At 45.3% G+C, this 16,559-nt stretch overlaps 1 protein-coding gene and 1 pseudogene across 3 annotated transcripts in view; both read right to left on the reverse strand.

Annotated features, from left to right (window-relative positions):
* The window catches only part of DNAH9 (dynein axonemal heavy chain 9), a 276,427-nt gene that overhangs the window by 69,801 nt on the left and 190,067 nt on the right, over window positions 1-16,559 (reverse strand). For all 3 annotated transcript variants that reach the window (XR_012499359.1, XM_074342145.1, XM_074342146.1), the window contains 2 exons: window positions 6,987-7,412; window positions 649-768 (listed from right to left, as the gene is read on the reverse strand). Coding sequence is in view for 2 of the 3 variants with exons in the window: in XM_074342145.1 (XP_074198246.1) it covers window positions 649-768; window positions 6,987-7,412 (546 nt within the window). In the remaining variant the exon portion in view is untranslated. The remainder of the gene's footprint in view (window positions 1-648; window positions 769-6,986; window positions 7,413-16,559) is intronic.
* LOC105077568 (large ribosomal subunit protein eL33 pseudogene) lies at window positions 921-2,086 on the reverse strand (annotated as a pseudogene).

A 16,559-nucleotide genomic window follows, 5' to 3' on the forward strand; every position in this document is an offset into this window, starting at 1 on the left:
TGACTCGCCTCTCGTCAGGAGCCGTGTCTCTGCACCCTCTCCCAGGCCTGCGGCTGCCGGGACCAACAGCACACAGCGGGAGGAGGCCGCGCTGGCTTTGGGTCCTGGGCCTTAAGAGAGTGGGACCTTCTGCTACCTCGGAGCACTTGCTCTGGGAGGCCTGAGTCGCCATGTGAGACATCTGACTACCCTGCTGGGGAGACCGAGCTCATGGTCAGAAACGCTCAGGGTCAGCCATCTGCCTCTTCTGCTCCGTCTCAGCTCCGAGTCCTGCCCACACCCTTACCGCCACACATCGCACAGGTGAGCGCTTCAGAGCCTGCCTATCGAGTGCTAGCTTTGGCCTTCAAGGCTTCTTCTGGCCATGCACATCCATGTAAGCAACTCTCAGAAGAGGCCTGACTGATAGAGCGACGCTCCTCACCGCCCCATGCCCACCCCATCCCTGCAGGAGAGTCTTTGACTAGACCAGGGTGTGTATTCACGCTCTTCTCAGGACTCGGTCCCTGCATCCCAGCACACTGCAATTCCCCCCGACCCCCGTCAAAGCAGCACTCGGCTCTTTCCGTGCATCTGTTTTGCACCTTCTGGGCCACCTGACAAGCTCAGCTCCTGTAATTAAAGATCTGCCGTGAGGCTCACACTCACCAGGCGGTTTGCAAGGGAGATGGTGCCTGCGGTCACTTCTGCTTCTTGCTGACATTTGAGTTTGTCCGCTGTTGCTTTCTCAAACTTGGACGTGAGTTTGGCCAGGTTTTCATTAAGGTGCTGTTTAGGAAGGAACACAAGGTCTGTCGGTAATTCTAGCCCAAGTCACTTCCAGTACTTCTGAAATAGGGTTCATGTGCAGGTGGTTTTTTTTTTTTTTTTTTTTTTTTTTTTAGCAAGAGAACAAATCCACACTTTTATTTACTTTTCAATAAATTTAAATCCTTGAGGGGTACAGCATCACATGGATTCTGTGTCCAATGGCCTTAGCAGGAAGATTGCTTTGGAACTCGGCACAAACTACGCTGCTGTTTCCACGAACGTGAGTTACCTTTCCCCAGATTACTCTGGTTTTGTTCTGTTTTCCACTGGGAGTTACTGTGCTGGTCTTTGCTTTGGAAACACAAGCACGACTCTTGCCTAGATAGAATTCAGTTTCATCCTGAGCATAAACACTTTCAATTTTAAGACCTGTGTACTCCCTCTGGATCTGGAGACCCTGCTTATAACCAGCAAAAATGGCCTTGGACCACAGCCTTCCAGACATTTATCGTTTTAGAAGTCCTGTTCCCAGCAGCCCTCCACAGGCTCCAAGATTGCTAAGAGAGCCATGGAGGTGATTTTTAAGGAAGGCTCCAACTGTGGGGAGCCATGAGGGACCGGGGAAGGCAAGTCAGGGGCGTTCTCACACAGAAGCCAGTGCAATTCCAGAGGGTCCTCCCCCAAGTGAAAGAACTGAGTTTTCTTTTTCAGCTCCTTGGTCACTGGTTCAGTGGTCACTGGTCACTTCCCAAGACTAGTCCATCAAAAGGGTTGATGGCCAAGGAGGGAAACGCTTAAATTCTGTCTCTCCCTGTACTGGGTACCAGAAGCCTGACAAAAAAGGACAAGTGCTGCTGTTAGAAGCAAGAGCTCACCGATGCCTGGGGAGGCCTGAAAACGGCCAGAAGGGTCCTGGGGTTGCTGCTGCAGCCGGTCTGTGGGTTGGGGTCGGGCTGTCTGCAACTGGGTCCTCCCCTTGCCTTAAGGTCCTAGGAGGGCAAGAAAACTTCTCCTTGACCTCATCTGTTCTCTTCAATTATCCCAAAGTACAGGAACTTTTTTTTAAAGACCTGTTTTTTCTAAATTTATTAAGCACACAACTTTCGCTGCCCCTACAACCCACATTTGCACAGAGACACGTGGATATGCAGTAGACGCCTCCAGGCGTGTCTCGTGTCTGTGTGATAATGGGCTCCAGGCTGCCTTGTCAGTCACTACCAGGTCACAGGAGGGGCTGAGCTGCTACCGCCAGGCAGCGTACAGGGCAGGCGGTGAGCCGCCCTGTGAACAATGGCAGGCTGGCCACGCTCATCTACCTCCTCTTCTTCAGAGACTTCTCTAAAATGATTATGAAGCAATTCAAAGAGTCATGACACCAAGGAACAGTTGAGGGCCCCTCAGCTGTGAGGGATTCCCACAGACTGATGGAAGACCACATGGACAGGGCAGCAGAGACTGCCAGAGCGGTGCAGAGGATGCTGCAGCTTAGAGCTGGCCTCCGTTCACCAAGCGGGGAGCTGATCAGCTCTGCAGAGCCCCGCACACGCTGGTGACTGGAAACGTCAGTGCAACGGGGGGGATGCTGAAGATGACAGGGATGCCTGGAAGCCTGCTGACCCCTGCCCCACGTGTCCACCCCCATGCCCGGTGTGCAACGCCCCAGGCCTCGGTGTCACCAGCAGGAAAGTCGACGGTGGCAGAGAAAGAACACCGGCACTTAGGATGCATGCACCAAAACTCATCTGATCTAGGAAGCAGATTCTTCCAGTCAGCCAGGTTGCCCTTGCCTGCAGAGCTGTAAGCAGCTTTTGATCACTACTCTCGTAAACATGAAAGGACAAGATGGCATTTGATGAAAGCTGAGATTAAAGGTGAACGAGAGGGAGGAAAGTGACCTGGGAAAAAGAGAACTTCAGTTACAACAAGGGCAGCTGAGCAGGAAGCCCTTCATAATTAGTTTCTCAGGGAGATTCAAGATGTTTCATCCATAAAACAAGAGGAGGAGCCTAGGAAAAGGAACACAGAACAAAACCGACTTGTGGAAGTAATCACTATTGATAATGTGAAAAGTAATGCTTCAAGGGAAGGGTTAAAAGATGAATCTGAGGGACTCTGACAGTGTAAGAAAACATACAGTGACAAAAAGAGGGAGGGAAATAGAGGACCCACCAGAAGGTCCAGTATCCAACCAGTATGCATTCCAGAAAAGAAGAGTGAAAAGGAGGCAGAAGGGAGATACAAAATCATCTTCTGGAACCGAAGGAAATCAGCCTCTACATGCCAAGCACAATGAATAAAGAAAGAGCGGCCGTTAAGCACATCCATGTAAAGTTTCAGACACCAAGAATAAGGAAAATGTAGTAAGAGTTCCAGGAAGTCAGAAGCACAGTGCACCAACAAAGGAATGGGACCCAAAGGAATGGGACCCAAAGGAATGGGACCCATAAAGTAGTGTTCTGAGGGGAAAAAATTAGCACCAGAATTTAATACTCAGCAAAATTGTCGATTCAGTTCAAAAATAAAAAGATATTTCCAGGATGGAACATTAGAAAATTTACCTCTTACAATAACATTTCTGAGAAAGTTACTTAAGAATGAGCTGTTGCAAAACAAGAGACGAAATCAAGAAAGAAGGCATGGGATCTAGATATCACTGGAAAGAACCCAAGGAAGCAGAGAATGTGATTACTCCCTGACACTGATTGGAGCTTTGAGCTGGGGACATGAGAGAATGAGCAAAGGGGACTCAGTAGAACACTGGACTAGACGGAGTGTTTAAAAAATTGAGGCCAGGCAAAAGGAATTAATCAAAGAGAGAGGGGAGAGAGGAAGAAAGTAAAAACTTCAGAGGGGGAAAAGTTTGTATAAACAAAGGAAATGTAACTGTACTCAGATCTACTATGAACAATATAGGCAGGTTCATAGACTATAGATGGAATTTACTGATTTTTCAACTTTTTGAATCAGTCAGTGGACAGAGCATGGGATAATTAATGTTGGTTACAGAACAGAATGTAGATATTTTCAGTCTTGGTGATGCAAAAGCAAAAGTAATGGTAATAATGAGAACAGAAGTCGGAGGTAGGAGGGAGGGGGAAGAGCTGAAGGAAAGGGTAATGGTTTCGTCTTGAAAACCGAGGGCTCCAAGGAAGCGGTGTCTATGTGATGGAGCACGAAATGAAGGTGACATCAGCTAAACACAGTTGCTGTTACGATGCCAGGAAGACACGGGGATAAGAATCTTAGAGCCTCATCCGGCAGAAAGTCGACTGCCTGAATACGATACAACCAGAATAAGGATGCCAGCACAGCACACAGACAGGGGATGGAAATTCCAATGAGCAGAGGTCAGGAAGACAATGTGAACTAGTCAGATGAGTCTAATGTTAAAAAAAAAAAAAAAATAGGAGCTGGTGGGGACTATGAAAAAAATGCCTGCTTGAGTGGGAAGCCACTACTTAACTCCAGGGTCAGTTAGTGATATTCAGGAATCTTTTGATTATTAAGAGACTGGTGGCAGGGAGGGTGTAGCTCAAGTGGTAGGGCACAAGCTTAGCATGCATGGAGTCCTGGGTTCAATCCCCAGTACCTCCTCTAAAAATAAATAAATTAACCTACCCTCCACCAAAAAAGAAAGAAAGAAAGGGAAAAAAAGACTGGCCAGAAATCAGATTTTTTTGTTTCAAATATTGGCAATTAATGGAATCATTTTCGAACACTATGTGCAGGCTAAATACAGCACACGTCAGCCACTGGGTAGCAAGCTCTGAGTGGCATCAACAATCAGTTGATTCACACAAAAAAGGAAAAGGGCAGGAGACTGTTGTTTCTCATTCCAAGCTCTTCTCTCTGATCTGGTATTTGACTTACGTGTGAGCAAACACTCAATGCAAATACCTTGCTTGTTTGTATTACTATTATTTTTATAAGTTATAATAATCATATGCATTTATGATAGAAAAAAGAGAAAATACAGACAAATAATCAAAAACCATCCAGAATCTACCACCCAGAGATCACCACCACTATTTATACTTGTATATATTTTAATTATATATATATATATATATAAAATCAAATTGAAATTACCTTGTATAATCTGTTTTGAAAGATGCTTTTTTCCCCTTTATGGATCTTGAATATAGAATTATTTGGTTGGAATTATCCTAAAATCCTAAAAATAAAGCTTGGGGGGTTTGCCACTGGAGGAGGCCGGCAATGACCTCAGGGACACAGAGGGAGGCACTTTCCTGGCCTGGGTGGGCCTCCAATTTGGGATAGGTGTTGGCCTGTCCCTTCTGTTCATACTGGGCAAGTGTCTGCACTCTTGGGATATCGACAGACATGAGGATATAAGCAAAGGATGGAGAGGAGGTTGTTAAGAGTGAGAATGAATTTTTTTCAAAAAATATTTTGGCAGAAAAGAAGTGCTTTCTTAAGGTAGCCAAGTATTTTTAAAATATTCTGCTTGCTTTCACAGGTTGAGTGGGCCCATCGCGTGCATGTTGGCTACTGAAAAGGTATAAACATTTTGAAAACACTGCCTTTGCACCAAATGTTCCTTTGGTTAAAATAACTTGAGTAAGACTTCTTTGAAAATGCAGTTCCTGTAACACTTTTCTGGGGGAGACTGAAGAACATGAAAATTATCAGAAGATCTTTCTCTCCACCAACAGTCAAGGGGGTGTTACAGTGTTTTGCCCTTGGTGTTCTTTCAAGAGGGCCACTGTGGGGGTGATTATCACATTTTCAGTAAACCAGCCCATGAACATCTGGATTTATAAAGCAAACATATGGAGAGACTAGTTGCTTTGCCAAAGCATCTCTTCTTTATAGAGAGACTGGTTGCAAGGATCTCTGAACTAGAGCCTTCAGCCATAGAATTTAATCTATCAGTAAACCCACGAGACATGCCGCATGTCTGCAGTCCTCCTTTTCACAACCTGTAAAGCCCCTTTTTAGCGTCAGGAGAAATTTGCAGCGAGAATCCTATTGGCCTGGAAGGCACGTGTAGAAATGAAAGATCCAGGGACTGTTTTGGACTGAACTTGATGACAGCAGTGACTGATTACCGGGGCTTGTGCATGCACGCGAGGCACGTGCAGGAGGCGGGGTGGAGGAACGCTCGGCATCCATGGCCGAGAGACTCCTGCGTCCCCACAGCTGGGCTCTGGGCTTGTGCTTCCGTGCCTTCTCTCCTTTCGTCCTCACAGCAGACTCAGGAAGCAGGGATGATTACTGTGTCCGTTTAACTACAGGAAACTGAAATTTGGGCACTTTAAAGGCCTTTCTAAAGGTCCCCCACAGTGGACTGGTAGGTCTGCTGATGGAATTTCAGCTGCTATGCTGTCCTGCAGGGTTCTGATTTCTACCTCTCACTTTGGTAACATCCATTTTAATGGCAAAGATGAAGTTCAAGGGTAAATCTCTCCCAAACAGGTGTGAATCCAAGATCACCTCCATCCCCCAATCCTGGATGAGGGACACATCGAAATATCGACAAACAGGAGGGAGGGTGTAGCTCAGCAGTAGAGCACGTGCTTAGCACGCACAAGGTCCTGTGTTCAATCCCCAGTACCTCCATTAAAAAAATTAATAAGTAAACCTAATTACTCCCCCCACCAAAATATCAACAAAGAGGTTAGTAATTTTATATTTATGGCCAAGGGACCACCCCGCAAACTACAATATGCTATGTGCTTTTTTAAAAGCTTCTATAAAATGATGCAGGTAGCATCAAACACGCACAGCAGGCCCAGATGTCCACACCACTAAGAGTGAGAGGGGCGGACAGCTGGCCAGCATGGAAGGTAATGGTGCACAAGGTGAGGAAATGTGACCAAAACCTACATTTCAAAGAGGAAAAAGAATCTCCAGCTTTTGACCTTTTGTTCTTAACTATCAGATGTGCAAAAAATACTGAATGCATTTGTGGCTAATATGATATCCACTGGTTCAGTGGATAACACTGTTCATCTATTATCTGTATCCATCTGTCATCTCTTCTTTCCTTGGAGGAAAAGGAGGAAATCCTTCAGGACCAAAGCGTAAGCCCATGGTCCAGTGGATCTGTCTTGTTTGGATGATACAGTAGTTTAGAAAGACATTTATGAAGTTTCCTCTGTTGAAAAGTCAGGGGAGTTTGCGAAAGAATTTGGTTTTCTTTAAAAATCAGGCCCCTGGGCCCTGGGGCCTGGTGGAGAGTGTGGTCTGTCTCAGGATTGGGGGTCACTCACCGCGATCTTGGCTCTCACGGCAGCCAGCCTCTCCTGGGCAGCAGCGAGGTCCGAGGTGGCCTTGCTCAGTGCCTGGCGCTTGGGCTCCACGTCACAGAACACCTCGTAGAACCTCACAATGTTTATGACCCAAGAGCAGAGGCCTGCGGCTGCAGACGACTTGGTGGCCACGAACTCGGGATTGAACTCGGGGTCCTGCAGGTACGGCCTGATGGCCTTGAGGGAGTTCTCGTGAATGTTCTCCTTGTCAAAGTGGACGAGGGAGTCCAGGAAGCTGTCCACTTTGGCCATGGTGACCTTGGCGGCCTTCCAGCTGCGGTCCTTGGGCACCTTGCCCCCAGGGGCCACAAGCGCCATCACCGCCGCAGTGACGTTGCTGACAGCCGGGGGCGGGGAACCAAAGGACTTCAGCTCCGTCAGGTTGGTCTGGAAGAGAGAGGCAGGTCGTTAGATGAAAACGGATGGGCCCTCTCTGTCCTCTGCCACCATGGCACTGGGCTCTGGGTGATGGACCTGAGAGGGCCCTGGGAAGCCTGCAGCAGCCCTCGGAATTCTAAATCTCATGGCTCATGGAAAGGGAGCCAAGGCGACTCCCCAGTGGCTCCGGAGTCCCCTGAATGGTTAGCTGAGACTCAGCTGTGTTCTCTCCGCGCTTTGACTCGCAGCCCATCAGAAACACACAATTATTTCATGTGCAGCTGAAAAACATAAGGATGCCAACATACCCTGAAATATGCAGCATGCCATGAATAAAAGATAAGGTTATTATAAATTAATTTCCATCTTAGACTGAAGAGAATAGCACTATAACCCAACTAATTTTTTTTCTTTAATTAAACTGCTTTGTTCCATGAGCTTGTTCTAACTACACTTGACTGTCCTGATAGCAAAGTTGCATTTCCTGCCAAGAAATAATTCAGACAGAAAGCTGGGCACTGCCTGTGCAGTCACTGCCTCTGTCTAGACGTCAGTTTGTCCTTTGCTCCAAGTTTCACTTGTTCTGGAAAGATATGGCTGAAAGTGTTGACCTTGGCAAGTCCCTTCAAGTTTCCAGGCCTCAGTGTTTTCATCCGTAAGTTGGAAGCAATAAATCTGTAAGTGAAATTTTGTCAGAAATGCATATAACTTTGATTTAAGGTTTGTGGGGACTGTCAGTGAGAAATTGATGACCTCAAAAGCACTTATTTTGACGGCTTATTTTGTAAGCGGGGGGAAGATCTTGATTTCAAAGATGAGATTCTTGTGCCAAATTAATTTGGGGGTGCATTTGGGCCTGGAAATCAACACGCAAGGGGGATTATTTCTAGCACCTAATGGAAGCACCTAGGAAGATTCTCTGTTTTTCCTTACAACTGTTTTCACTTTTGGTCATGACAACTTTGTCAGGCACAGGGCCGAAGGCAGCACCGGTGTGGGAGGTGTGCTTGCATACCTGTCGAAGCAGCCTCTCCCGGGCAGAAGAGGACACAGTGAAAAAATACGATCAGAAACCAAAACCCCACAATTTTAAAACAGTTTAAGTTAAGCATGTACGATGTACTGAATTAAGAAAATACAAAATGTATAAAGGTGAAATTGAATTCTATAACCCAGATACATCACTGTTAATATTTCAATGTAATTCCTCCCAGTTTTTTTAATATTCATATATACCTATAAATTAATCACACCTCTTCTGGTTTTAGAGACAGAAAACCCAGCTGAAGGACAAAGGGGAATTTTCTCGCTCACATATCTGGGGAGGATGGGCTGGTTGCCGTTTGTAAGGACCAGGGGAACTGCGTTTTGGATGTCAGCAGGAGTCTCCAGACCTTCTCTTGTTTCTGCTTCTCCCTGTGCACGAGTTCCTTTTTTGCAAGCCAGTTTCTTCGTGTTGCAAGCCACACAACTTACCTCTCTGACCTCAACCTGGGCCGCTTTCTCAGCTGCCCGCTAAGCTCTGCCACGGGCAACTCCTCCTAGCGTACTAACTGCCAAGCTCATTCCCACCTCAGGACCTCTGCCTGGAACAATTCTTCTAAGATATTTGCGTGGCTGAGCCCTTCCCATCCATCAAGATCTCCATTCAAGAGCCCCACCTCTCAGACAGACTCTCCGGCCAACCTCCCTTTCCTAGTCATTTCCTACACGGGCTCATTCCTGCTCGTCCTCACAGAGCTCGGGGCAATCGGAAATGATGACCACTTTTTCCTTCTGGAATTACAGTGTTCCTCTGGGACCAGGGACCTCACCTCTTTGGTTAACCACGGCAGTCCCAGTGCCTAGAACAGTAACTGGCACACACTAGGTGCTCATCAACAAGTGTGTTGAACGACTGAATGAGATGAACGGTGCCGGGAGCTCCAGGCTCACATCCATCACTTTGCAATCAGGAAGGAAGAAGATTTTTTTTTTCTCCACTGTAAGTCAAAGTAAAAAAGTCCTGGGAAAAGATCTTGTTCAGTTAGGTGAGGCTCCTGGAGCCCATCCCCATGGGGCAGGTGAGGTGGCACTGCCAATAGGCGCACAGGATGGAACAGACATTCCTCAGAAGAAGGCAGACGCGGTTCTGAGCCAGCCAGCACCAGGCAGGCTCCGCTTCCTGCCTCGAGACTCTTGTTCTAGCTGCTACCTTGGCTTTGACTGCTCTTCCCAGGCGTCTGACTGATGAATTTGCTCTTCTCCAAGTTTGTACTCAAATTTCTCCTTCTCAAGGAGGTTCACACTTTCTTTCATGCTGCAACCTCCTGCCTCCTCCACCCTCCTCCCCAGCGGCCCCGGCCCCAGAGCTCCCCCTGAATCTGCTCTATGGTTTTCTTTTCTCAGCAGCATCTGTCATGTTCTGACGCATTGTAAACATTGCTTTCTCGTGATGCTTCTTGTCTCTCACCGCTCAGCTGTGCTAGAAATTATCTTCATAGAGGCAGGGTCTTCGTTCGTGGATGCATCACGTGTACCCAGAGCAGCACCTGGCCCAAAGGGCAGTCGGGGAGTTTTTGCTGAGTGCATGAGTGTGTTTGCACAGTCATTCATTTGGCACATGGAAACAGAGCGGTAAATAAGAAACGGAAAGTCCTTTTGCTTATTTAGGTCAGGGAGGTGGGTAAAAAAAGAAGCCAACCTTTGATACACTGGAAACTGAGAGGTGCTTTGAGAAGAAAGAGGGCTAATGGAATAGTGGATTCTTGGGGAGCGATGACGCCACTGTCACTCGGGGGGAGCTCTGGGAAGGCCACTGGGACTGCATGCCATGCCAGCTGGGATGTAAGCGACAGGAAGGAGGCAGTGCTACAGAGGTCCGCAGGGGGCTGCTGCAGGCACGTGGACCTGCGAGCGCTCGGTCCGGCTGTGGAAGCAGCTTGGCCGCTGTGCAGGCGTGATGGCCAGGAGTGGCAGGGCGGAGAGGCAGGCCGGCCAGACTGCGAGGGGGCCCAGAGCCACTGGACAGTTTGATTTTCTTCTACTTTCAGCGGGAAGGCAGTGGAGGGGTGTGGGCAGGGGCTGCAATGACAGGGTTTGCTTTGAGAGGGAGTTGCCGTGAGGAACCCCATGGCGGGGCAGGCCTGCACGTGGAGGATGAGTACGGGAGGCTGCGGCCGCTGGGCTAAGGCTTTTCCTGGTGTGACGGTGAGAAGGGGCTGGATTTGGGACATATTTCGGAGCTAGTACAAGCAGAACTTACTGATCATTTTAAAAAGAGGTCTGACGGAAAGTCACTGGTTATTCCTCTTCAACAGGATTTTTGGAGACAGTATACCATCAGAGGGATGAGGCATAAATCAAGTTTCAATGTTTGGAAACCTAGGTCATTTCCACAAATTTACCATATGGATAATGCTTTGCTGGGCATTCCATATAAATCTTTGTGAAAATCTTAGATAAGTTCTTTAGGATAACATTCCTAGAAGTGGATTTGTTAGGTCAAAGGATAAGAACGTTTTTAATGTTCTTTGTACACATTACCAGATTATTTTCCAGGAATTTCAATACTAGTCATCAGTGTTTGAGAGGATCTGTATACACTCTCATTCTTTTCAACATCTGGTAACACTATTACATTTTTTTTTCAATGTGAGATTGAAAATGGTATCATAACATTGGCCATAATTTATTTAGCCAACTCCATATTGTTGGGCACTTAGGTTATTAAATTTTTAATAGCTGGCTAAATGATACGACCTTTTAATGATATTAGACATAAATAAGCCAAAAATCAAACTGGAGTTAAATTAGACTTACATTTAAATTATAAATTATTTGAGGAGTAGTGACATCCTTATAATATTAAATCTTCCCTGACCAAACTTGGTACACCTATCTGCCTATTCATATTTTATACTACTCAAAAAAGATACGTAGTTGTCATTACATAGTTTTAACACATTTATCTATGCTTATTTTTACTGTGTGTTTTGGTTGCTATTTTGAAAATAAATTTTCTAACTGGCTACTGCTGATATCAGGAAAGCTATTAAATTCTGTAATGGGCCCTTAACCCTTCCCTTTTATTTGTTTTATTATATTTTTATGACATCCATGAATAACAATACATTTGTCTAGTATTTTACAACATTTACATGATTACCATTTTTCATTTATTATTGCATTGGCTAGAAATTCTAGGACAATTGTTTTATAATAGTAGTGAAGTGGTCGTTACTGCGCTTTTTCTATGTTAATGGGAATTTCGCTAATGCTCTACCACTAGACAGGATGTTTTGTTCCTGGACTGGGATTGCTGTGTGTTAGTAAAATATCCAAATAGCCTTTTATTCCTACTTTAATAAGAGTTTTAATAGGAATGGATGCTGGGTTGTGTTAAGGGCCATTCTGACATCTCTCAGGATGACAACAGAGCTTTTCCCTTTGACCACGGTTGGGTATGTTCATAGGTGTAGGATTACATACGGAAAACTTACCAGTTGGTACATGTTACTGTTTGAATAAATTGCTGGATTTCATTTACTAGCATTTCATATGGATGTCTTATACCACTATTCATAAATTCGATTAATCTGAGGTTTTATTTTTCTGTGCTCTCTCTGTCACTTTTAGTATCAAGCTTATCACATAATAAAGGCCTCAAAAAGTCCTGTAGGAAAGAAATCTGTTAAACTCTGTAACCCTAGAATTCTCAAAATCATTCGATTATGAAATCTACTTTTTACATAACTTGTTAAAAGTCAAATAATAGGAGAAAATATTTACAACATATATACCAAGACATAATAGTGAAAATTTATTTTAAAAAACTGTAAATAAGAAAAAGGGAAATTATCTCATGAGAAAATGGACAAAGAATCTGAAAAAATAACAGACAAAAGAAGAATCTAAATATTTTAAAAAGTACCTAGTCTCATTAGAATCAAACTATTTAAAAAATTTTTTAATAAAAATTTTTTGTTTTCTTATTGAGAAAAATTACAATGGCAAGGATGTGGGGAAAGCAGTATGTAGAACTATAAGCAAGAACAGCTATTTTGGACAGAAACTGGGCATTATTTATTAAAAAAGAGCATATTGTTTACGTGAGTTTCCTATTGCTTCTGTAACAAGTTACCACAAACTCAGTGACTTAAAACACATTCATGTATTACCTCACAGTTCTGGAGGTCAGGATTCCTAAACTGAAGAAGTGGGCAGGGCTCCTCCTGAAGGCTGAAGGGAAGACCCTGTTCCTTCCGTTCCCAGATTACAGAGTTGGCTGATTCCCTGGCTCATGACCGCACATCACACTAGCTTTTCCACCCTCTCTGCTCCTGTCATCACTTCACTCTCTTCTTCCTTTGACCTCCTTGTCCCTCTTCTGTGGACCCTTGTGATGGCATTTAGCGGCCACCTGGATAACCCAGGATAAGCTCCCTATCGCAAGATCCTTAACATCACCCACCTACAAAGACACTTTCACCATATGCAGTAAAACACAGATCCCAGGGATCAGGACGTGACCAGCTTTGGGGGTGGAGGAGGCATTATTCAGCCTGCCATGTTGTTCTTCCAAATCACTGTATTTCTTACTTGGCTCAAAGAAATATTTGCATGTATACAGTGCAGATGTATGCACGAGGATATTTGTATTGGAAACAAAGAGAGAAACAAAATATACAACAATAGAAAAATAGCCAAATAAAGTGAAGTACAATGATCGCATGGAATACTACAAAGCACTAAATAAGGTTTCAAAGTACGTACTGGCATGAAACAGTCTTGTTTTGCGAGGAAAAGTAAGCTGCCGTAACCCAGTTGTACTTAAATGTGATAGATTTTACACGTGCCTTTGCACAAATATAAATACACAGAAAAACTGCTGGACTAGGTACAGCTCCGATTATCCCAGGAGTCCTCTTTTGGAAGAGGACTGGGGCTGGAGTGCAAAGGAGGGCAACTTTATATTTTACCCTATACATTCTATGCGACTTGAATTAGTTTTACTGGTAAAAGTGCCATTGTATGTTATTTGTATAATAAAAAAAATAAGCTTACTCTACGAAATACATAGGAAATAAACAGAAAATGCCAAGTAACTTTGTAGGGAGAAAAAAAGAAGCCATGAAATTGCAAGCAAAACCATTCTTCAACTAAAGGCAGGAAAAATTATCCTGGATTTATTTCAGTTGAGCTATAAAAGTGAAATAAAACTGCCAAAGCAGAGACTTAAAATGTGCAGAGACTCACTGCCACACTCTGATTTACAGGTATTCTTTATGTATTAACTAAAGATTTATTGTTAACTTTGAAAATGATGAGAAAATAGGGAAGTGGTCCTTAAATACCATAGTCCTGTGAATGTAGAAAAATTTGAGACAGCACTGGAACGAGGATGTAAACAAGGAGCCAACTGAGAGGCTACTGTAATAGTCCAATGAAGAGGTGATGGTGGCTGGGACCAGGGTGGTCACAGGAGAGACGGTACAAAGCACCTGAATTCTGGATATATTCTGAAGGTGGAATGGACACAATTTGCTAAGAGACTGGATGGGAGTGTGAGATAAAGAGCCCATTAATTCTTATTTGCCCCTTTCTGTGTAACACAGAAGAGAAAGTGAGGGGCCAAGAACTCCATGACTTGTGCCAGGCTACACAGCCGGTCAGAAGACAGCACGCATCACACTGTCCAGTACGACGTAGGCACTCGTGAAAAATGAGTTTCACTTCCTCTGTGGCAGAGGCAGCTAGACGTCAAGTCCAGTGCTGTTTTCAGAATCCTTTCCCATCATTTCCATGAGTTTCATCTCTAAGCGTTTATTTCTACTAATAATGATCAGGTAACTAGCCAGCGAACTAATCAAGCGTACTTACGGGCTCTCGCTGTTTCCAGCCTTGTGGAAGCAAATGGAAGAGATGTCACTGGTCATAGGGACACCATCACCGACAACAAACGCTTACTGACTGGCTGCCAACTCTCAGCTGCTTTTCGTTCGTTATCTCCTTTAATCCTTGTACCAACCTAGTGGGGACTATTACCTCCATTTTACAGATGAGGAAATGGAGGCTCAGAGAAGACAAAACCATCCCTAGAGCCACACAGAGTGAATAGTTTAGCCAGTACGGGGACTCAGCTCATCTTAGAAAATATAATCCTGTGTCAAAAGATCTTATGAAAGACATTCATCTTCTCGGCAAGAAATGATCACTGAATACTCCATGAGGGTGCATAAATAAAGTGGTCTCTTTTTTGTGCTCTGGAAATCAAAAAAAAAAAGGGAGAGATTGATCTTGAATGTAAGTTTGATTTTGAAATATGGGCAGTATTTAGACAGAACGAGATGAAAGGAGAGGGACTCCTAGATGGTGGCAGTGGAGCACCATCTAATGAGAGGCCCAGTGGTTGAAACGGATGCTGCTGTGAGGGGTCAGGGAGAGGCTGGCCTGGCTGGATTAAAAGGTCCAGACTGAGAAGTGGTGGCATAAGTGGGCTATACCTCCACTTCCCAGTCTGCCTGACGATAACCACAGATTTCTTGGAGAAATCTTGTGTTCCCTATTGATGGAGGGTAGAGGCCCATTTAAGGCTTTTATAGGTACTCACTTTTAGGGAACTCTCATCCCACATCATAAAAAAAATACTAAAATGCACTCATATCTCACATTAAATGCAATTTATATGTAACTATACACTTTACAATGTCCCCAATTTAGTCTCAGATTCACTGGGCCCTAAGCCAAGAGATGCTACCTTCCAAAGGGAGGTATGAGATGGCTGCATAGAACTAATGAAAGCAGTGCTTTGACTCAAACCTTTCCCCTGCAATGAGGGTATCTAAGAGTCAGGACACCAAAGACGAAGAGAGAATTTTTAGTGAGAATTGCTGGTGAGTCCCGCCCACTGTGCCTTTAAGGGAGGAAGTGGGGCATCGGCCCCTTCCACATCAGGTCTAGAGAGAGAGCTTCACAGAGACTACTCAGCTTAAATGTTTCCCCCGCAATTTGAGTGACACAGTGGACTGGGGTCCAGCTTACACCCCACAAATCGACATGCTGAGAACAGCTGGCTAGTCCCCCGATGGTGGAACGAGGGGCAGCTCACCGAGTGGGTGGCCAGCGCTCTCAGCGCCTGTCTGGAGAAGGGAGGCACAGATGTCTCCTGTGGAGCGGAGGGGAGCTGCGCGCACGACGCATCTAGCATAGGTCGTCTTAGTCCCTGACCAACAAGTGGTCCATGTGAAAGGCGAACAGCTAGACTCTCAGGAGAAGGAGGAGAAAGCATCCTGCAGGGGAGAGACCCAGTGACTGGCGGGAGGTCTCCAAAGAGCCTGTGTGCACATCCCAATAAACGGTCAGCTTTCCAGTCCTTCTCTGATGACACGAGTCTGTCTGCCCCCTTTACTGCCTTTCTTGCTTAGCCTCTCAGCCACGGTCACCCAAATGGGAAAGAAGGTTAGTTGTCAAAACTCTAAAAGGAAGAAGTAGTAACCACATGCTCCCCCAACACACAGAATAAACTTAAAGGAAACAAACAAACAAACCCCTGCCCTAAATACATCTTGAGTCATGGTTGTGCCCTCAACGGTCATGTATATACGCTGAGTTTAACTGACACACAGTTACATGGTGTTGACAACCGGATACTTGCCAAGTCTGATTTTGTAGATTTTTTCTTATATCTTGGAGACCACGTCTTATTTTAGTCTCATATCTTAAACATTTTCATAGGGCTTTAAAAGGCTGGTGCGTCCTTTGGTACATAATGGGTGAAATGACCATCGGGTGCACAGCTGGAAGATCTCTGGGCTTGGATTTGGAAGAGGTGAGTTCAAGTCTGGCTCTAATATTGAGGCCTGTGACTCTGGGTAAGTCAGTTCTCCTCTGGGCCCTGGCTTTCTCACCTGTGAAGCGGGGAGGCTGGACCGGTTGGCCTCTCCTGTCCTGATCGGTTCTCAGACTCACCTCTCTGGGATTTCATTGGTAGCTCGTGGACCCTGACATAATCAGCTTAAATAAATGTTTGTTTGCTTAATGACTAAACCAGTGACAGCTGGATCCCAGCCAAGCCCTCCCGACTTGGCCCTGTATCTCTTTGGAACACCAAGGTCCTGGGATGCCTCCGGGTCAGGGGAGACTGCTCCTCCCCAGGGGCGAGCAGGTGCCCAGATG

Source organism: Camelus bactrianus, chromosome 16 (genome assembly GCF_048773025.1).
Source record: "Camelus bactrianus isolate YW-2024 breed Bactrian camel chromosome 16, ASM4877302v1, whole genome shotgun sequence".
In the NCBI taxonomy this organism is placed as follows: Eukaryota; Metazoa; Chordata; class Mammalia; order Artiodactyla; family Camelidae; genus Camelus; species Camelus bactrianus.